A 23273-nucleotide genomic window follows, 5' to 3' on the forward strand; every position below is an offset into this window, starting at 1 on the left:
TTTCTATTACAGCATATTGGATGACTGTCATTCATATTCCATTCACAGAGATAGGTTTAGGCTATTACATGATACTCTAATTTTCCCTATACCCATCATGAGGTTGCTACAACATAGCCTATGAATGAAAGTTTACAATGTAGGTTCACACAGGTCAAGAGAAGAATTTGAGGTGGCAGTGACACATGGACAGACAGTGACACATTCAATACCGCCTTGCACACTCTTGCCTGCATCTAGCTGATAAAGGGTGTGATAATTAGTCCAATAGTTGTAAACGAAAGATTCTATAAGACGAATTCAGGTATGTTTATCCAGTTTAAAATCAGTGGAATGAATACACCCCTGATCACACGTAAATACAGTTCACTTTCATAATAGCCACGTTTTATTCCTTCTCGCATCTATATCCTCTCCTCCTCTCATATTTTCCCTTCGTCGCTTGTGGACATTAATGCACAACACATCAGCAGTATGTGTCCAGGCGAAAAAACCTTTCTAAGCCAAACTGCTACTCACAGCCTACATCGTTGTCACCATATTAGCTAAAGTAACTTCATAGTCAACATAACTAATAACGTTACAGTGTACAGTCAGTAAGCAGTTTAGTACTTACACCAGCGGGCTACAGTGGCAATACATTTGTAAAAACCAAAAGCTTACCTTGACTTGGAAGAGTTCCAGTGTTGTGTTGGATAGTCATAGCCAGCTAGATAACATAGCATCCCTCTGTTTGAGTAGGGTAAAGTAGCTAGCTGCATTTGCAAGCTAAGTGAAACTGAAAGTAAAAAATGTAATCTCTCTCTTGCTTGCCCTTCATTTTGAAAGGAATTAATTTGTCCAACCAATCAAACTGCAGTGCTAGCTAGGCTGTATCTTAACCTTTCAATACTAGATTCATTTTCTGATTGATTGGGTGGACAACTTGTCAGTTCATGCTGCAAGAGCTCTGATAGGTTGGAGGACATCCACCGGAAGTTGTCATAATTACTGTATTTGTCTATGGAACGGGGTGAGATTTGTATTGAAGTCAATGTACCCAGAGGTGGACGGAAGCTAGCTGTCCTCCGGCTACACCATGGTGCTACCCTACAGAGTGCTGTTGAGGCTACTTGTAGACATTTCTTAGCAAAATAGTATGTTTTAATCAATCTATTATTTTGTGACGTGATTATATTTAGCATAGTTTTATCTAAAAAGGATAACTTTTTGAAAGTTTGAAAATCCCTGAGGAGGATGGTCCTCCCTTTCCTCCTATGAGGAGCCTCCACTGGTGTGTAGGTGTATCACAATGTTTTCAATCATTACCAGTCAGACCGTTGTCTGTTAAGAAAAAAAGTCACGATAAGAAAAAAAGAAGAGTCAGCAATTTCTAAAGTCACCGACTCTCTAATAGCAATTAACACCTTGTCTACGGTTCCCGTAACATGACGTAATATGGCCATTTGGTGAGTCAGTGCCCACCTGCAGTGGTGTCGGCGTAGCCACCAGGTGAAATGGCCCTGACAGCCCAGGCAGTGGGTGGCCTCCTTGTCCTGCAACCAGCGTTCCTCTGCACGCAGCTTCTGCTCAAACTCCAGAGCATCGGACTTCTGCCACAGAATGTCCTTATCCCTACAGGAGCACATACACACACTGTGAATACATTTTGAATGTTTGGATCCAGCATCGAAGTACAAAGCACGCAAAAGGTCACAAACACACACAGGTACACACACACATACACAGGTGGGGGGTTAGAGCGCAGGACCTGCTGCCAAAAAGAACATGGGTTATACAAATCTGGTTGTTCCCCTCTGTTCATCAGAGAGTGACAGAGTATGGCAATTATCCGCTCAGTTAGGTTCATTCAGGCATGGTTTCTTTGTAACGAGTGAATCATACATTTGTATGGTTTGTGGGTATTTGAGGACCACATAATCATTACTCGTGCTATTATGTTTACATTGTCCTAATCTAATTCCACATGCACTTTCCAATAACCCCCTGTTCTGGAGTGCATCTTTCTGGCAATGAGCAGTAAGGAATAGGAAAAAGAGAAAAATTAAGACGGTAAATAAAAGCACTCTAGTGGTTTAAGGACACCCCAGGGGAGCTGGAATTGTGTTTTATCCCCTACTGGGGATGAGAGCTATGCGAATAGCTGAGACAGAGAGAGACAGAGAGAGAGAGAGAGCAGACGAGAGCTGTTGCTTTCTCTTCATTCTTCTCCCTCTTGAAATCCACCTTGCACTCTCTTTCTCCTTGAAATCATAGACTTTCTGAATTCCAAATCGACTACTCCTAGGCACTTTACGTACAGTAGATTTCAACAGATCGGATGTGTAATCCATACAGTACAGTAGTTCTTTCATCTTGCCCTTTTAGCTGTATATTGGACCAATTGTTTTACACCTACAGAAGTGCCTACCGGTTGGTTGATTTGGAATTCCGAATTGGTTTCTGTCTGTCTCCAAACAACTTATTTCTTCGTCACCCTCCTCTGTGTCACTTTTTTATACCCTTTTCCCACCATCCATCTCTTTCCTTCCCCTCCCTCCTTCTCATCAGATAAGGCTGTCAGTGGTGAGATGGCATATCAAAGGCCCAAACTGTGTTCGCTATGGGAGAGCATCCTCAGAACACACACTTGCCACCCAGGGCTCAGCTAAGAGGGCAGAACCCAGACATAACATGCAATCTGATCGCCCAAACAAAGGGGGGAAAACAAGTCATCAACACCCTTTCAAGATCCTAAACAAAGCTCCTCCCCCTCTACAAGATCAAAAGGTGCAGCTGTCACTTTTCTGTTTCCTCCCATGGCTCAGGGCAGGTGCAGAAGAGGGTGGAAGGTCCAGGGCGTACTTGATTAGTTCGATGAGGCGCTCCTCCAGGGTGCTCTTGGTTCGGTAGAGGTCGTCGATCTCTGCTGTCGTCCTGAGGCAATGACTATGCTTGTCAACCTCGGCCTGCTCCAATTTCTTCTTCAGCTCCTCACGCGCCGCCTGGACCGCCAAGAGAGACTCCTCGGCACTAAATTGGGGAGCGATTAGAAGGGAGTGAAAGGGATTAAGCGAATGGAAGAGCGAATTGGCGTTTGTCTACAATGTGAGTTTTGATATTGTACGATATTGTACTATTGTACTTTGGACACATGGGGTTAAAGTCCTGTGAATACATGTTTAAATGATCAGATCGTAATGATGTTTGGTATATACTGTAGATTGTGAGGACCAATATATATATTAAAACTATATCAAAAGAAATCCACTCATACACTTCTAGAGTTTATTATACAGTATAAGCAAATTCCATGCAAGTCAAAGGAGAGTGAGGCCTGCTACAGCATTCTCCAATGTTCTCTCCCTCTCTCACAGGCACATATGTACATACAGCACACATGTACCACAGACATACAGTATATGTTATTTAGTATATGTAAAGACAACGTTAAATTAAGAATAGTCTGATGGGTGACAATATTAGCCTATCATTTATGAATGATGTATTATCACTTGTGAATGATTCCCAGCTTGTGCAGTAAGGCAAGAAACAGTGCATGCCTTTTTCCACCATAAAAAGGCATCTTTATAATAATAATAATCGCATTTGCCATCCCTTTCAGGAAGAGCGTTTGCCCGCTAATTGATTTCATTTTGGAACATTTGCGCTTATAGCCTCCTGCTGTGTGCACATTGCTGCGCTGATAATGTGAAGAGATAGTTTATCAACATTTGAAGCAAAAAGTTCTGATCTGTTGCATCAGCCTCATTGCTTACATTTTTTGTTGTTGATGCGAGTGGTTGTATTAATTTGGCCTCAGAATTCATGGATTTCTTTAGGGGGCATTACAGCCACACAAGGGAGATGCCACTGGGAAATTCGAGGTCTGGTGAGAATATTATCAAGTGCTTGTAAAATTGTGAATGAGAGACTGATGAAGTGTGTGCAGCTTGAACAAAAAACAAAAATCAGAGCTCATGTGTTTCATGCAACTTTTTTTCAAATCACCATTAGAGTCCCGTCATGCAGCCTTAGAATGTATAAAACATTTTTTTTAAATATAGTCCTACGTTTGTATCACAACTTAAGTTGCATAAATAACTCTAAATTAAACATATAGGAGGACCAGTTTATTTGTAAACCCTCCACAGAATAGCCGCATGTGCGCACTTTCTTCGAAATCGTTTGGAGAAAATATCCTTTATATTCTATGAAGCTATGTTCAATTGTTTCTTCATACTATAAAATGAAATAAAATTATGCCACGAAATTTTAGGCAAATCTTGTCTTCTAAATGAACTAGTGTAGCTCACAGCCATATGGTATAGCCATATCAGGTCCTAACATAAGGACAACTCAGTATGCTATTCTGTCCTTCTGAAATAAGACTACGTTTTCTTCATATCATGTTTCTTTAGACTTGTCTAAAATAAAGTTGTCCAGGGGTGTTGTCCAGGGGTGGGCAAACTTTTTGGCTCGAGGGCCACATCCGGACTTTGAAATTCAATGAAGGGATACATTTTTGTTCAAATCAATTTGTGGGGGCTTCCTGAGCGGTCTAAGACACTACATCTCAGTGCTTGAGACGTCACTACAGACCCGGGTTCGATCCCGGGCTGTGTCACAGCTGGCAGTGACTGGGAGACACATGAGGCGGCGGACAATGGGCCCAGCGTTGTCCGGGTTAGGGGAGGGTTTGACAGGGCGAGATTTCCTTGTCCCATCGCGCTCTATAGCGACTCCTGTGGCGGGCCGGGCACATGTACGCTGATATGGTCACCAGGTGTACGGAGCTTCCTCTGATACATAGGTGTGGCTGGCTTCCGGGTTAAGAGGGCATTGTGTCAAGAAGCAGAGCAGCTTGGCTGGGTCGTGTTTCGGAGGACGCACTAATCTCCTTCGCCTCTTCCGAGTCCGAACGAGAGTTGCAGTGATGGAACAAGACTGTAACTACCAATTGGATACCATGAAATTGGGGAGAGAAAAAGGGGTAAAAAAAAATACAGATATTTTGAAGTGCCCGGTGGGCCGGACACAGCCAATGGGCCATACTTTGCTTCTCCTTGGCGTACGCTATATTAAATTGATTTATTAGCCTTTTTTTAATGTAGATGTTCCAAAAGGACTGCATCAGTAGCTTGTAGGCTGTGCGTGAAAGCCAGGAGATGTTAGACATGTTTATGTTAATTACGGGTCAATTACCGTGAGACAGGCAGTTATTTGTTTGACAATCACTGGTTGACAACATTTTGTGACCGCCACGGCCCTACTAATAAGGTGACATGACTGAACAAGGTGTGGCCTAAACATATGGTTAACGGTCCGGTCCGCAAGTAACCCAGTTTTAGAACGGCCCGAGATATGCATCATGAACGTAAGAGGCGGCCGCCAACGCACAATAGAAATCAAAAACGTATAATGGGTCATATCTTTTGAACGGTAAGGGCTTTTTGAGACGTTTTCTACCAGGGAAAGAGGGAGACTTGGCCATGTTGGCTACAGAACCTGGCTATGAAATGCAGTGAGGAAAGTGGGAGGGTTGAGCGAGACTACAAATTTAAAGACTGGATACTTTTCTATGCTGAAGGGGTAGAAAAACATAGCTCGACTTGTTTTACTATTAAACTCAATGCTGCTATTGTTTTTTATTTTGTAAAAAAGCTTGGGTTTCTTAACCAGGCAAAAGGTAGCTAAGTAGAAGGCTGATGGTGACTGGTTAGCTTGTGCTTATTATCATTGAAAAGCATAATCTCTCCAAAAAACCTTATCCAGTCCATTTAGTAGTCTGATTTTATTCACAGAGATCATTTTTTCTCCTTTAGTTTTAGTCAACTGAAATATAATTTCTGTTTAGTTATAGTTTTTCTGTGTCTATTTAGTCAGCTTTAGTCTTGTCAATTGCCATTTACTAATATTTTAGTCACTGTTTTGTATGAAATGAACGCAGCCCGTATGTCAGATGTAAATGGAAGGTTATAGCCATACCTGGTGACAGAGTCTCTCAATCGCTGAATCTCTCCCTCACTCTGACGAATAGCGGCTTCCGACTTTGCGACGTGAGCATCCTTCTCTCCAATCAGCCGTGAGTACTCCTCATTCACCCCCTTCAACAAACATAATCATAACATACACTTGTTTTTTTTTAAGAACCAAAAAGCTTTCGTAAACAGATGAACTGCTGACCCCTTTAAAAACAGACAAAGGATTAAGAAGTCTACAGAGGAGCGATGCTTTGTAAATGAACTCTCTCCTTCTTCACTCAATCATAGCAAGTTTTATCACCCTCGGCTTATGAACACTGAGCTCATCTAATCTCCGGGGTATTCATTAACCCAGTCAGGTGTGTGCAACCCTGCTCCTCTCGCCCCCTTTTTGTATTTTTTACCTTTTTCCCTTTCTCATATTCATTCCTCTGCCTCTCGAATGAAAACATAAAAACTTTTGGCAGAGAAGATGAATGTGCCACGGCTGGATTTGACATCTACTCTCCTTCTACGCACAATATGATCTTTCACAAATTCCTCTTACTGATTCTTTCTTTCCACTATTCCAGTGTCAGCTGCTAAACATACATGCCATTTAGCCAATCAGTTGTTCGGTGCCAGTGTATCCTAAAGTGGTCTATCTTGATAAGGGATTGAAGACTGTGGTTTCATTTTTTCGTCTGGCGCGATGTCAAACGCACGTTAGTTTGCAATTTCGTCATGTAAAAACTGCAGCACTGGTATTTTACAGCCCTAACGCCAGGTTCGGTAATTTGCCTGTCTAACATCAGATCGCTTGCGCCGAGGTGGGAGGGGTGTCAATATTTGAGATGTTGCCTTAAAAACAACAACAAAAGTGACAATTTCATGCAGTAGTAACAGGACGTTTTAAGACCCACAAAAAGCACATCTTAACGGTAACGCAGTTGATAATGGAATGGATTTTGAGAGAGAAAGCGCAGACTATCCAGCCATGATGCACAGCTTCCATGGAAGGAGAGATGCGTCTTTTGTGACAGTGAAGTGTTTATAAAAAAAAACTAATTTAATTTAATTTGATTAAAAAAACAAGCATAGCCTACCTTTCCCTTAATCAAGGCTGGTTTAGTAGCATTGCGATATTAAAAGTAGCTTATGAATATAATTGTCACAAAAATTGTCACTTTTGTTGTTGTTTTTAAGGCAACATCTCAAATATTGACACCCCTCCCACCTCGACGTTTTAAATGGTCAACAGAGTGCTTTGAAACATTTGAGGTTTTTGTCCTCATGCTTTTTCATTATTCACAATTCACATACCTGCATTTCTCTTGTTCAAGTAGGCTATCCATTCCCATTTTCAAAGAGCTACCCTCGTCCGATTGCAAAAGATATCCTCCTCCTAACTATTCAGTCCTCCTATAATGCCATATCAAAAGCAGATTTTTTGGAGAATCTGCCTCACACAATCAGTACCAGTCAAAAGTTTGGACACACCTACTCATTCCAAGGTTTTTCTTTATTTTATTATTTTCTACATTGTAGAATAATAGTGAAGACAACAAAACTATAAAATAACACATGAAATCATGAAATAACAAAAGTGTTAAACAAATCCAAATATATTTTAGATTTTTCAAAGTAGCCACTCATTGCCTTGATGACAGCTTTGCACAATCTTGGCATTCTCTCAACCAGCTTCATGAGGTAGTCACCCGGAATGCATTTCAATTAAACAGGTGTGCCATGTTAAAAGTTAATTTGTGGAATTTCTTTCATTCTTAATGCGTTTGAGCCAATCAGTTTGTGTTGTGACAAGGTAGGGGTGGTATACAGAAGATAGCCCTATTTGGTAAAAGACCAAGTCCATATTATGGCAATAACAGCTCAAATAAGCGAAGAGAAACGACAGTCCATCTTTACTTTAATTAAGACATGAAGGTGAGTCAATATGGAAAATTTCAAGAACTTTTAATGTTTCTTCAAGTGCAGTCGCAAAACCATCAAGTGACATGAAACTATCTCTCATGAGGACCGCCACAGGAAAGGAAGTCCCAGAGTTACCTCTGCTGCAGACGATAAGTTCATTAGAGTTAACTGCACCTCAGTTTGCATCCCAAATAAATGCTTCACAGAGTTCAAGTAACAGACACATCTCAACATCAACTGTTCAGAGGAGACTGTGTGAATCAGGCCTTCATGGTCGAACTGCTGCAAAGAAACCACTATTAAAAGGACACCAACAACAAGAAGCGCTTGGGCCAAGAACAACGAGCAATGGACATAAAACCGGTGGTAATCTGTCCTTTGGTCTGATGAGTCCAAATTAGAGATTTTTGGTTCTAACCTATGTGTCTTTGTGAGACACAGAGTAGGTGAATGGATGATCTCACCTTGTGTGGTTCCCACCGTGAAGCATGGAGGAGGATGTGGTAGCCATGCTGATGACACTGTCTGTGATTTATTTAGAATTCAAGGCAGACAACCAGCATGGCTACCTCAGCATTCTGCAGCAATACACCATCCCATCTGGTTTGTGCTTAGTGGGACTATCATTTGTTTTTCAACAGGACAATGACCCAAAACACAACTCCAGGCTGTGTAAGGGCTATTTGACTAAGGATGATGGAGTGCTCCTTCAGATGACCTGGCCAAAATCACCCGACCTCAACCCAATTGAGATGGTTTGGGATGAGCTGGAGTGAAGGAAAAGCAGCCAACAAGTGCTCAGCATATGTGGGAACTCCTTCAAGACGGTTGGAAAAGCCTTCTTCATGAAGCTGGTTGAGAGAATGCCAAGAGTGTGCAAAGCTGTCATCAAGGCAAAGGGTGGCTACTTTGAAGAATCTCAAATCTCAAATATATTTTTTATTTGTTTAACACTTTTTTGGTTACTACATGATTCCATATGTGTTATGTCATAGTTTTGATGTCTTCACTATTACTCTACAACATAGAAAATAGTAAAAATAAAGAAAAACTCTTGAATGAGCAGGTGTGTCTTTTAACTCGTACTGAAGATAACAATACAATTGACAGGAGCCTAGCATTTTGTATAGACGTGTGAATGTTATGTGTTAAGACCTACATGTGCACACAGTGCCATGGAATGAGAGAAGAGATTTATGATATCATGCTTCGGATCCGATCCTATTTAGAAATATTGTTGGTTTAAATTGTTTTATTTATTGTTTTTCGTTTAATTTGATTTAAAAAACTAACTTAATGAGAAAGATTCACTGTCCATGGATTTATGGTGAGAACATACATGGTTCGGATGCGATGCAATTTCGTCTGCTATTTCCGGAGGAGTGCAAATATGATCCATAAGATGGTTCCATGATGTTTATTAAAACATTACATTTGTGAACAGTATAACAGTGAGTGGACATTCCCCCTTTTCTCTTTATATTGGATCTTTTTCCAGCTCCTGTGAAAAGTTTGGATGTGTGTAAAACCTTCCATAGTCTAAGTTGCCTGGTATGGATTATACACCTTTGGGGAGTAATTATGGTGCCAGTAACTGTAGTTAGACATAGCATATTTAGAACAAGTTGTTGTTTCGTTTTTATTAGAATTTGAATAAAATTATACAGTGTCTTTTCAGGTCTTATCAATATTCTAGTGAATTTAATAAGCTAGGCTATAACGGACTAACATTCTAATTGGAGTTGATGACAACGCAATACATAAAATAGCGTAAATACACAACTTGAAGCAAACACATATTTAGCCATGGAGCACGTTCTGACTGGCCAGAGAAGCCTCAACACACACACACAACCTGTTTATTCATCAAAATCCAGCCCTTTCACGCCACCGCCAACTTTTGCGGCCAAATTCTGGTTGTGAAAATAGCAAAACAATATTTTGGACCCCCCCAACCTATAACGCTACAGCCAGCGCTAAGATTAACCATTGCATTAGAGTTGTTATAATGTTCTCTGTCATATGTGAATAATGAAAGAGGTGAAGATACAGACCTCTATTTCAAATATTTTGGCCTCCAGACTGGACACCTTCTCCTGCTCTTTAGGCAGCTGGGACCTCAGTTTCCCCAGCTCATCTTTCAGACTCTGGATAGAGAGCAAAACATACAAGTGTTCAAATTGTGCCAAATCGGTCATTCAAAAACGTGAGGAGAATTCTGCAGCTCCTGCACAGCAAAAGCACACTGTTTTATGAAGAGGTAAATGTGTTCTGATTCACACATAGTAATTCATTGTCTAATTAATCACAATAATTTCCCCCCTGTCACAGGCTTTTGACAGAAATCCAGCCAAACTCACCTTGATCTGGTTCTGATGATTCATGCTCTCGGAGCTCATCTGGAACTTGACCGCTACCATCTCCTCCAGACTGGTGTCCTGGAGGCTCCTCACCTGGCCCTCTGCCTTTTCCAGCTTGTCCTGCAGCTCCAGCATGGCTCCCGGAAGGTTCTCTGTCATCCTCAGTTCCTCTCTTAGGCTGGTGTTCTCCTGGCGCATGGCAGCCATGCAGGCCTCCAGCCGCTCCACCTCCCCGGAAGTTCTCTCCTCCAGTTCCCCTATCCTGTCTGCCTCCCCCGCCCAGCCTTCCTTGGCCTCCTCCCTTTCTGCTGTCAGTCTACAGATAGTCATCCCAAGCTCTGCCATCTCTGTATTGGCCCGGTGGAGGCCTTCACGTATCTCAGCATTCTCCATGGCCAGCCTCTCATTTTGGGCCTTTAGCGTGGCCAGCTCTCCCCTGGCGGAGGCCTCTGCGGCAGCCGACTCGGACCGGGTGGCTGCCTCCTGGTCACGCTCCCTGCACAGAGCCTCTTCCCTCTCTTTGCACTGCAGGAGCTCGGCCACGTGCCTCTGGTTAAGTGCCTCGGTCTGGGCTTTGAGCTGCTCTGTTAGGGTACTGAGTGCGTCTTTCTGGGCCTCCATCACCTCCAGCTGGGCCTGGCTCCTCATCCTGTCCTCCCCAGAGGTCTTCAGCTGCACTCTCAAATCCATCACTTCTGCCTGGAACCTGGACACCTCCTTCATGTTCACTTCCAGTTGGCCCTCCACCATAGTCAGCTTGGCGGCTACCTCCTGGCTCTCCTTGGCCTGGGCAGAGCTTCTCTGTAGCTGTGTTCTCTCCACCGTCTGTTTCTCAGTGGTGACCCTCTCTATCAGCTTTGTCTTTTTGGCACAGGCATTTTCTGCATCTGCTTTAGCCTTTTGCAGTGTCCTTCCTCTGGCCTCCAGGGCCTCCACCCTGGCCTGGAGCTCTGCACAGCCCTTCTCCTTGTTCTCTAGTTGGGCCTTCCGGTCTTTGAGCTGCTCCTGCAGGCTGGCCTCGCTCATGCGGGATGCCCCCAAGCTCTTCTCCAGCTCTCCGATCTGCCCGTGGATGGACTTCAGTTCCTCCTGCATGGAGCTCAGCGCCGCCCTCACCGTAGCCTGCTCCTCCCTCAGGCCTTGGTTCTCCTGCTCCAGCCGTTTGGTAGAGGCATCTGAGACCGCAGCGGCCATGGCTGCCCTCTGTAAACTCTCGTCCAAGGCCCGGTTCTCCTCACGCAACTTCCTGTCCTTCTCATCCACTGTTACCTTGGCGTCGTCCAGCTGGCCCCTCAGGTGCTTGTCAGACGCCCTGAGAGCAGCCACTTCGCCCTCCAGGGCTGCCCGGCTCTCTGCCAGCTCCTTCTTCAGCTCCTCATTCCTCTTCACTGTGTCAAGCAACTTCCCATTCAGCTCCATCAGGTTGGTGCACTGAGTCTTGTACTCTTCAATTTTATTGGCCTGCTCCCTGATGCTAGATTCCAGCTTGGAGAGGTTGGCGCTCAGGATGTCCCTCTCCGTTGTCAGGCTATGGCTCTGGACCTCCAGGTGCTGAAGCCTCTGTATACTGGAGAGCAGCTCCGCCTCTCTGCTCTTCAACTGCTCCTTCAGGTAAAGTTTTTCCACCTCCAAGGCCTCTTTCAGACTGCATATGCTTTCCTGGATCTCCTCTTTCTCCTCCTCTGCTCTGTTTCTGGCCTCCTCTGCTTGTATCTCCATCTCTTCCAGAACACTCTGGAGGTCCTGCAGCTGCCTCTGCAGGTTGTTGACCTCCTTCTCTCTCAAAGTCAATGCCCCCTTCAGCTTGTCAATGGCATTACGCTGCTCCTCTGCACACTCCTCAAACTTAGCGTTCCCCTCTGCAATGGATTTTGACAGCGACTTGAGCTTGGCCTCATCCTTCTTTTCTGCCACCTCTTTGACCCTTAGCTCATCTGCCAGCCTGTCGGCCTGTCTCCTCCTATCCTCTCCCTCTGCCAGAGCCTCTATCTTCCCCCTCTCAGCCTCCTTCAGTCTGTCCAGTAGCTCATGGATCTTCTGTGCCGAGTCAAAGTAGCTAGTCGCCTGCTGGCCCTTCTCATCCAACACCCCATCCAGTTTGGTCATTAGTTCTACGTTCTTCCCCTCTGCGGCTGCCAGCTTCTCCTGAAGGTGGCGATTTTCGATCTCCCTGGCCCTCTCCCCGGCCCTCAGGGATTCCAGCTCGCAGGACAAGGCCTCCTCCCGTGCCTCCAGGTCTTTCAGGGTCCCTTGCATTCCCTGCTGTTTCTCCTGGGCGGTCAGCGACACGTCCAGCTGCCTCTGTAGCTCCACCACCACACGTCTGAGCTCAGCACTCTCCTCCCCCATCTGCTGTACCCTGTCCAGGAGCTCCCGCTGCTTCAGCTCTGACTGGTCCAGCTCCAGGCGGAGCTCGTCCAACATACTCACCTCTACGCTGGAAGGCAACAACTCGTTCAACTCGCTCAGCATGCTTGGGCCATTGTCAGGGCTGCCAAGGAACTCATGAGCCTGCTGCGGTGGTTTAGGGTGGTTGGGGAAAGAGAGTATTAGATTGAGTGCAGATGACACCACTCAGTTTATGGTTTTACATTTCATTATGGTATAATCTGAGCAATATGACTAGCAATATGATATGTTAAGATATGACCAGTTCATTATAGTGCCAGCAGAATAAAAGCTTTGAGGAGGAAGGCGGGCTGTGTCAGTACCTGTGAGTAGGTGCTGGCCAGACTGTTGATGCTAGAGCTGCGACTGGGTGGTTTCCACATGTGGCCAGGTGTGTTGGGCATGCCCAGTGTCCTCCTGGAGTTCAGAAAACACGTGATGAGGTGACATCATCAAGTATCGTTTTAATCTACATCAATTCCTCAATCCAATACACAGCACCTGGAGAATGGGATGTATTATAAACCACTGTCTTTGTGATTGGTTACCTTGCGAAGGTGGGCCAAGACGAGTCAAGGTCATGACCCCTGGAGGCCACGTCAAACTGGACCTCGTTGAGCTCATACAGGTGACTTATGATGTCAACACCAAGGTGAGATTTCAGCAAGGGGCTACGAGTATAGTACCAGTCACTGCACAGAGAAGAAGATAAGCATATTGATAGAATGAAAGGAGAAATACACACATTCACATAGAAATACCTTCACTAATATACTTAGCCTGTTGGTTATATCCAATTACCTTGACCCTCACAAAAAGTACAGTGCATATATGAAAAATGAACATCCCTTTTGTAAACACATAGATACATTTCACAAGTACATCGAGCACACAGACACGACTCTTTACGAAGGGAGAAGCAACTTTCGAGAAGCAGATCTGTACAATATATCTTGACTGCATCTGAAAACATTTCAACCCCTCCAAAACCCACTGGACACTGCTTCCAGTCACCTTTGGCGCCATAGTACAGGCACACTCTCTTTACTCACCTGAGGAACAGAGAAATACATTTATAGAAGTAAAACCCCACAAGGGAAGAGAAATGAAAGTTAATTATGTTTACTCGACACGTCAGATCAGTTCAAATCTCAGAACAGTAGTCTATGTCTAATGAAGTGTCACTTCAACCAAAACGCCAACAGTCCCTTAATTTAGCCAAACATGATTATGTTCCACACATTTGACCCTACCCATCCATGTACAACCCCTAAAACTGTTCCAGAAGTGGTGTCAGGTTTGAGATTTTCTGCTCACTTTGCCATTCCCACGTGTGATACGTATTTGAGAGATGAACCCCACTTTGCCTCAGGGTTTTTAACCCATGACCTCTGTAAATCCTGTGCCGGGTTGAATTTTACCTGGTTACCCTTTGGTTCATCAGACACTGCTGCAGAGTGTCGGCCAGTCGTTGGTGCACCAGGGAGTAGCGAATGAAAGCCCTGCCCTTCCCCAGAGATGTCTTCAGCTGGAAGGGGGAAGTAAATAACATATTCACAGTGTTGTACAGCAAATATATGTGATAGCTGTTCAGCTGCAGCACCAATGAGACCTACAATGAGCATATGTGCTTCCTGAACATGTCCGTTAAAAGGATAGTTCAAATCAACGTTTGTCAGACATTTAAATTCCTCAAAAGGGGTTTATAATTCATCCATATTCAGCAACATCTGTTGTGTAGATCCTGCTTACAAAGAGTATGTGTTTCATGGCTAGTGTCCACCACCCAGCAGAATGCCAAATTCCCCCATGTACTTATAACAACAGGTAAGTGCCAAAATAAAGGAAACACCAACATAAAGTATCTTAATAGGGTGTTGGGCCACCACGAGCCGCCAGAACAGCTTCAATGCAAATTGGCATAGATTCTACAAGTGTCTGGAACTCTATTGGAGGGATGCGACACCATTCTTCCACAAGAAATTCCATAATTTAGTGTTTTGTTGATGGTGGTGGAAAACATAAGGGTTCAATTGGGTTGAGATCTGGTGACTGTCACACAGACACACACACACACACTTTAACCCCATATGCTCCTTTGAGACACCTTTGTCAAAGTCACTGATCCCTTCTTCTAGCCATGGTAGCCCAAATAATAGGTAACTGGGCATTTTTATACATGACGCTACGCATGATGGGATGTTAATTGCTTAATTAAATCAGGAACCACACCTGTGTGGAAGAACCTGCTTTCAATATACTTTTTAAAATCGCTCAATTACTCAAGTGTTTCCTTTATTTTGGCAGTTACCTAGTTATCAGCGAGACAGAGAACTGAATGCATATACATTAATTAAGCAATCCATGACAGTTGCAATGTCAGGAGTATTAGCAATCAGGTCGATTTCAATCCCTTCAATCACTGTTGTGAAATATGTGTCTGAGTGGATTTGGTACATCATTTGTAGATCAAGTATATTTGTTCCTTCATTATTTCACATTAGGTAAAAAACAAACAAACATTAAGACCCAAAACTGTAATATTATACATCACTTCAGATAGAGGTTACACAGAAATGGTGACAGCGTTTGCTGGGACCCATAAAACGGTGGCAAAAACAACATTACATATGAATTACTACTAAACGTTGTGTATCAACAGTTGACAATCCTTATAATTGACTTTTAAAACTTTTAAAAGTGCAGATCTCCATACCTCTGGGATGGATTTGACAAAGCGGATACCATCGTTGGCGCCTTTGATCTTGGCCAGACAGTCGCTGAAATAATCCCAGTAGTCTTTTCTGGTGCCAAGAAATGTTGTCTTCTCCTTCTGGTCAAACTGAATAGTGTAGATGACGTGTTGGCAATAAATCTTACATGACATACTGTTTAGCGATGTGAACAATGTCATATTGGTGAACATAGCAGGTTGGCCTTGATTTGACTTGGATTCTTCTGGGGACAGATTATATTTTTAGTCTAGGACTAGACTTAATCTGTGTCTGGGAAACCACCCCTAAATCAAATCAAAGTTTTTTGGATATGTACACAGTTTAGCAGATAGGTGCAGCAACATTATTGTGTTACTAGCTCCTAACAGTGCAGTAAAAAAAGTACACAAATAATAACTAACTAAAATCAAGAAACCAACATTAATTTTGATGCAACCATGATTATGGATAATCCTGAATGAATTGTGAATAACGATGAGTAAGAAAGTTAGAGGGTCAAAGGTTATACGCCAAAGACATGTTAACCTCTCTCCATTACCAATAACAGGAAAGGTTAGCATGGCTTGGGGGTATGATCTTTGCCCATCTGTTACTTTCTCAATCATCATTATTCATGATTCATTCAGGATTGTCCGTAATCATGGCAGCATCCACGTTCATGTAGAAGTGTTCAGAAACATATTCTACTCTTATTTACAATAAAAGTGACTCCAAAATGAAAAAATACATTGTTTACCATTCATTTCTATTGGGCAGCAAATAATCTGAAACAAAACCAAAACTAACCACAAATGCATCCAACCTGTTTGTAGAGTCACAAGCTTGATGTAGTCATTGTGTGCTAGGGCCTTGTTCCCATCCGGGCAGATGGTACCGGTGCATCATGGCTCGGACCAATAGACTGCTAAACAGCTTCTATCCCCTGGCAATAAGACTTAAATGGCTCACATCTACTGCTCCCCCTCACACCTACGCTGCTGCTAAAATTACTATTACAACCACTACACTACTATACATTGATTATTGATTTCCATTACCATTAGTATCATTCTATTTTATCCTGCTACTTGTCACTATTACTCCTGTTCACATTTATACTCAGAAAGTACAAAATATTAGGAACACATGCTCTTTTCATGCCATAGACTGACCAGGTGAAAGCTATGATCACTTATTGATGTCACCTGTTAAATCCGCTTCAATCAATGTAGATGAAGGGGAGAAATTACAGAAGGATTTTTAAGTCTTGAGACATGGGTTGTGTACGTGTGCCATGCAGAGGGTGAATTGACAAGAGAAAAGATTTAAGTGCCCTTGAACAGGGTTTGGTAGTAAGGTGCCGGACGTACTGGTTTGAGTGTGTCAAGAACTACAATGCTGCTGGGTCTTTCACACTCTACAGTTTCCAATGTGTATCAAGAAAGATCCACCACCCAAGGACTCACCTGCAGCAGGTACTCCAGTTTGTAGGAGAATTTGTGCAGATTGGGACTATCATCCGTGATTGGCTCCCCATTCTCCCTGTACTCTTTAGTGAGCTCGGCAACAGCATCTGTGGTTCAGAGAGAGAGGAGAGAGTCCATCACAGAACAAAAACAGATGTAAACACACTTAAAAGGCATATACTATACACGTGCATTCCCCACACTCAGACACCACTGACAAAAACAGGGAGTTTCTACTACAGTAGCTACATGCCCTTTACCTGCTGAGAGAAACACATTAATACGATTTCTCTCTGACCTGGTAGCCTCTTTCTCCTGAACAAAATGCAAAAAAAACATCCACCCATCTAATCCGATAGTCCTATCTTTTTGGGAGGCAGGTAGCCTAGTGGTTAGAGCGTTTGGTGGATCGAATTTGTTCTTAACTGACTTGCCTAGTTAAATAAATAAAGCATTTTTAGTTAGGTTCTAGAAATTCCAGGGTTTCTATGATTATTACAGCTCCACCATTCAATGACAAACAAACTGAGGTCCCACACTGACACACATACAAAACGCACCACGCGTACAGACAGTCAAGATGGAATATCCTCACAGCGATACATTTAAATGGCTTCCAGATCGAAAGCTCAGCATGTCCAACCTGGCATGTCTCCCCACATCCTCCTTACATCTCTACCTCCACAAAAACCTCCAGTCCCCTTCCACCTTTCTCACACATCCCAGCTCAGCACATTAACCCACCTACCTCTCATCCAGCGTAAAAATAAATAAATGGAAAGACGATCGACGGGAGGCTGAGCACCCCCTCTCTCCTGCTGAAATGTTGACAGGGCCTTTCGGGTCGCCTCTCCCCCAACCCCCTGGGGTGTGCTCCACCCCAGGGGGCTGGGGGAGAGGGTCGGCTTAATGATGTCCTCCCAATGAGGAGCGGGGACAACCAAAGTGTGGAAAGAAATGCTGTCTGGATTGTAGCCAATGTCAAACCAGTCACATCCAGGCCACTGCAACCCCTCTGTCACTTGACCTCTACGATCCTTCTCTATTCCTCTCCCTCTTTGTCACTCGCTGGCAGCAGACAGTGGCGGTCTCCCCCTGTCACATTTACACAGGCCCGGACGCACTCGTTGTCACAAAGAGACTGACGCGAGCAACCACATGCAGCCTCACACACACTGAATGGCAACGTACCATGCAGATCTCTGATAATCCTCCGAAGCTGGCTCTCCCCCAAAGCCTCACCGGCGGCCATGGACAGACTAGCTCCCCGGCAACCAGTTCACCGGGTCATAAACAGCCTGCTGAATCAGAGAATCAGAGGGACAGTCAGAAACAAAAGACAAGCACGTAGGTACGTACACACATTTACTACATCCCTTTTACTCTTTCATACAGTCTGTCTGTCAGTCACTCACTCTATCACACACACATGCACGTAAACACGCATGCACGCACGCGCACACACACACACACACACACACACACACACACACACACACACACACACACACACACACACACACACACACACACACACACACACACACACACACACACACACACACACACACACACACACACACACTACCATTCAAAAGTTTGGGGCCACTTAGAAATATTCTTGTTTTGAAAGAAAAAGCAAATTTTTTGTCGATTATAATAATATCAAATTGATTACAAATACAGGGTAGACATTGTTAATGTGGTAAATGACTATTGCAGCTGGAAACGGCAGATTTTTTTATCCATCATACCCGTGTTCCAAAGGCACGTTGTGTTAGCTAATCCAAGTTTATCATTTTAAAAAGGCTACTCGAGCATTAGAAAACCCTTTTGCAATTATGTTAGCAGAGCTGATGTTGTGCTGATTAAAGCAATAAAACTGACCTTCTTTAGACTAGTTGAGTATCTGGAGCATCAGAATTTGTGGGTTCAATTACAGGCTCTAACCAGAATAGAAAGAGGAGTGGGAGTCCCCGGTGCACAACTGAGAAAGAGGACAAGTACATTAGAGTGTCTAGTTTGAGAAACAGACGCCTCACAAATCCTCAACTAGCAGCTTCATTAAATAGTACCCGCAAAACACCAGTCCCAATGTCAACAGTGAAGCGGCGACTCCGGGATGCTGGCATTCTAGGCAGAGTTGCAAAGAAAAAGCCTTATCTCAGACTGGCCAATAAATATAAAAGATTAAGATGGGAAAAAGAACACGAGGAAAATTGGAAAAAAGTGTTATGGACAGACAAATCTAAGTTTGAGGTGTTCGGATCACAAAGTACAACATTCGTGAGACGCAGAAAAAATGTAAAGATGCTGGAGGAGTGCTTGACGCCATCTGTCAAACATGGTGGAGGCAATGTGATGGTCTGGGGGTGCTTTGGTGGTGGTAAAGTGGGTGATTTGTACAGGGTAAAAGGGATCTTGAAAAAGTAAGACTATCACTCCATTTTGCAACACCGTGCCATACCCTGTGGACAGCGCTTAATTGGAGCCAATTTCCTCATACAACAGGACAATGACCCAAAGCACAGCTCCAAACTATGCAATAACTATTTAGGGAAGAAGCAGTCAGCTGGTATTCTTGTCTGTAATGGAGTGGCCAGCACAGTCACCGGATCTCAACCCTATTGAGCTGTTGTTGGAGCAGCTTGACCGTATGGTAAGTAAGAAGTGCCCATCAAGCCAATCCAATTTGTGGTGGGTGCTTCAGGAAGCATGGGGTGAAATCTCTTCAGATTACCTCAACAAATTGACCACTAGAATGCTAAAGGTAATTGCTGCAAATGGAGTCTTACATTGTGGAATATTAGTGAAGACATCAAAACTATGAACTAACACATATGGAATCATGTAGTAACCAAAAAAGTGTTGAAATCAAATTATATTTTATATTTGAGATTCTTCAAAGCAGCCAACCTTTGCCTTGATGACAGCTTTGCACACTCTTGGCATTCTTTCAACCCATCTTGAGGTAGTCACCTGGACTGCATATCAGTTAACAGGTGTGCTTTGTTAAAAGTTCAATTGTGGAATTTATTTCCTTCAAGACTGTTGGAAAAGCATTCCAGTTGAAGCTGGTTGAGAGAATGCCAAAAGTGTGCAAAGCTGTCATCAAGGCAAAGGGTGGCTACTTTGAAGAATCTCAAATATATTTTGATTTGTTGAACACTTCTTTGGTTACTACATGATTCCATATGTGTTATTTCATAGTTTGAACTCATAAGCCTCTGAGAGCTCAGTGTTGGACTGAGAATGAAAGAATTAGATGTACTTTTAGTTTGTGAGTTTTACTATGAGCTCCACATTAAACTCAGCATCGCTTTTAGTATATGGTGTTCATGGCTGCTTGGTTGCATAGAGGTAGAGTCATTTACCACAGCAGCTGTTCCTCCAGGCTAAAAAAGGCTAAAAATATATCTATGAAATATTTCTAAAATATCACACTTCTCAATTCAGTCAGCTGTGTCTGTGACAGCCTCTCTCTCTCTCAGCAGGAATAACAAAGCCACTGTTGCTAAAGCAAAGTGAGACAACATCAACAATAACAGTAAAAAAACTATAATAAATACTCAATAATAATGATAATAATAGTGATTAGACAAAGGGGACAATATACAGTGCATTCGGAAAGTATTCAAATGTTTCCCAAATGTTGTTATGTTACAACATTCTAAAATGGATGAAATTATCATTATTGTTTCCCTCATCAATCTACACACAATACCCAATAATGACAGAGCAAAAATAGCTTTTTTGAAATTATTGCTAATTTATAAAAAATTAAAAACATAAATACCATATTTACATAAGAATTCAGACCCTTTGCTATGAGACTCGAATTTGAGCTCATCCTGTTTCCATTGAACATCCTTGAGATGTTTCTACACCGTGATTGGAGTCCACCTGTGGTAAATTCAATTGATTGGACATGATTTGGAAAGCCACACACCTGTCAGAGCAAAAACCAAGCCATGAGGTTGAAGAAACTGTCCGTAGAGCTCCAAGACAGGATTGTAATTGAGGCACAGATCTGGGGAAGGGTACCAAAAATGTCTGCAGCATTGAAGGTCCCAAAGAACACAGTGGCCTCTGTAACAATATTGATGTTAATCATATTGATGTTACATAGGACACGGAAACCAATTGTTACTTAGCGTCTTCATGTACTTGATGTGCTAGTTGACAACATGCATAGTTTGTTTAACTATATCTGTGTCTGTCGTGACCACAACACAAAGCATATTGAAACATGGTGGCAGCAGTAGTCAAAAGAACCTGGATCTCATCGACGTAAATGAAGAATACATCCCAGGCGGCAGTTTGGAAAAGTACCGCATTTACATGCTAGTCATTGAGCCTAACGTCAACGCTAGCTGGCTATCGTGAGTGAGTCTATGCTAAAAGCTAACTGGCTACTGGACACAATCAGATTCATGAGTAACTAACATTCCAATCTACAAATAAATCGCCATGGAAAATGCACAGAAACCTCTGGAAAAAATAGACTTTGATGATTGTAATTTAGCACTGACCTGGAAATTAATCATGTACAGTCGTGGCTAAAAGTTTTGAGAACGACACAAATATTAATTTTCACAAAGTCTGCTGCCTCAGTTTGTATGATGGCAATTTGCATATACTCCAGAATGTTATGAAGAGTAATCAGATGAATTGCATTTAATTGCAAAGTCCCTCTCAGATTTTTTTACATTTCCACTGCATTTCTGCCCTGCCACAAAAGGACCAGCTGACATCATGTCAGTGATTCTCTCGTTAACACAGGTCTGAGTGTTGACGAGGACAAGGATGGAGATCACTCTGTCATGCTGAGTGAGTTCGAATAACAGACTGGAAGCTTCAAAAGGAGGGTGGTGCTTGGAATCGTTGTTCTTCCTCTGTCAAACATGGTTACCTGCAAGGAAACACGTGCCGTCATCATTGCTTTGCACAAAAAGGGCTTCACAGGCAATGATATGGCTGCCTGTAAGATTGCACTTAAATCAGCCATTTATCTGATCATCAAGAACTTCAAGGAGAGCAGTTCAATTGTTGTGAAGAAGGCTTCAGGGCGCCCAAGAAAGTCCAGCAAGTGCCAGGACAGTCTCCTAAAGTTGATTCAGCTGTAGGATCGGGGCACCACCAGTACAGAGCTTGCTCAGGAATGGCAGCAGGCAGGTGTGAGTGCATCTGCACGCACAGTGAGGCGAAGACTTTTGGAGGATGGCCTGGTGTCAAGAAGGGCAGCAAAGCTTCGCTCCAGGAAAAACATCAGGGACAGACTGATATTCAGCAAAAGGTACAGGTAATGGACTGCTTAGGACTGGGGTAAAGTCCATTTCTCTGATGAATCCCCTTTCCGATTGTTTGGGGCATCCGGAACAAAGCTTGTCCGGAGAAGACAAGGTGAGCACTTCCATCAGTTCTGTGTAATGCCAACAGTAAAGCATCCTGAGACCATTCATGTGTGGGGCTGCTTCTCAGCCAAGGGAGTGGGCTCACTCACAATTTTGCCTAAGAACACAGCCATGAATAAAGAATGGTACCAACACATCCTCCGAGAGCAACTTCTCCCAACCATCCAGGAACAGTTTGGTGACGAACAATGCCTTTTCCAGCATGATGGAGCACCTTACCATAAGGCAAAAGTGATAACTAAGTGGCTCGGGGAACAAAACATTGATATTTTGGGTCTATGGCCAGGAAACTCCCCAGACCATAATCCCATTGAGAACTTGTGGTCAATCCTCAAGAGGTGGGTGGACAAACAAAACCCTACAAATTCTGACAAACTCCAAGCATTGATTATGCGGCCAAGAAGTTCATTTACAGCATGCCAGGGTAGATTGCAGAGGTCTTGAAAAAGAGGGGTCAACACTGCAAATATTGACTCTATGCATCAACTTCATGTAATTGTCAATAAAAGCCTTTGACACTTATGAAATGCTTGTAATTATACTTCAGTATTACATAGTAACATCTGACAAAAATATCTAAAGACACTGAAGCAGCAAACTTTGTGGAATTTAATACTTGTGTCATTCTCAAAACTTTTGGCCACGACTGTAATTTAGTTTGATGGAATGTATCATGGCTCCGGAGAAGATGGCTGACATTTTACATGCTCCTGACCAACTGTGTTTAACCTATGGGGGCGCACATTCATTTTTGGATAAAAAGACGTGCCCGTTTTAAGCGCAATATTTTGTCACAAAAAGATGTCGACTATGCATATAATTGATAGCTTTGGAAAGAAAACTCTGATGTTTCCAGAACTGCAAAGATATTGTCTGTGATTGCCCCAGAACAGAAGCTACAGGCAAAACCAAGATGAAACTGCAACCAGGAAATGAGCAGGATTTTTGAGGCTCTGTTTTTCATTGTCTCCTTATATGGCTGTGAATGCGACAGGAATGAGCCTGCACTATCTATCGTTTCCCCAAGGTGTCTGCAGCATTGTGACGTATTTGTAGG

The 23273-nt window shown here is 43.2% G+C and overlaps 1 protein-coding gene across 10 annotated transcripts in view; it reads right to left on the reverse strand.

Annotated features, from left to right (window-relative positions):
* Positions 1 to 23273, reverse strand: part of LOC135512583 (FYVE and coiled-coil domain-containing protein 1-like) — a 58559-nt gene that overhangs the window by 23522 nt on the left and 11764 nt on the right. For 3 of the 10 annotated variants that reach the window (XM_064934753.1, XM_064934752.1, XM_064934755.1), the window contains 12 exons: positions 18690 to 18789; positions 17994 to 18103; positions 16803 to 16909; positions 15339 to 15464; positions 14044 to 14150; positions 13171 to 13314; positions 12946 to 13039; positions 10235 to 12748; positions 9929 to 10021; positions 5968 to 6086; positions 2845 to 3012; positions 1465 to 1614 (listed from right to left, as the gene is read on the reverse strand). In XM_064934753.1, the coding sequence (XP_064790825.1) occupies positions 1465 to 1614; positions 2845 to 3012; positions 5968 to 6086; positions 9929 to 10021; positions 10235 to 12748; positions 12946 to 13039; positions 13171 to 13314; positions 14044 to 14150; positions 15339 to 15464; positions 16803 to 16909; positions 17994 to 18054 (3683 nt within the window). In that variant the 5' untranslated portion in view covers positions 18055 to 18103; positions 18690 to 18789. Of the gene's footprint in view, positions 1 to 1464; positions 1615 to 2844; positions 3013 to 5967; positions 6087 to 9928; positions 10022 to 10234; positions 12749 to 12945; positions 13040 to 13170; positions 13315 to 14043; positions 14151 to 15338; positions 15465 to 16802; positions 16910 to 17993; positions 18104 to 18689; positions 18790 to 18877; positions 18897 to 23273 lie in introns of those variants that run through there. The other 7 variants (XR_010451432.1, XM_064934751.1, XM_064934757.1 and 4 more) reach the window with 5 other exon arrangements.

Source organism: Oncorhynchus masou, chromosome 24 (assembly GCF_036934945.1).
Source record: "Oncorhynchus masou masou isolate Uvic2021 chromosome 24, UVic_Omas_1.1, whole genome shotgun sequence".
Lineage (NCBI taxonomy): Eukaryota > Metazoa > Chordata > Actinopteri > Salmoniformes > Salmonidae > Oncorhynchus > Oncorhynchus masou.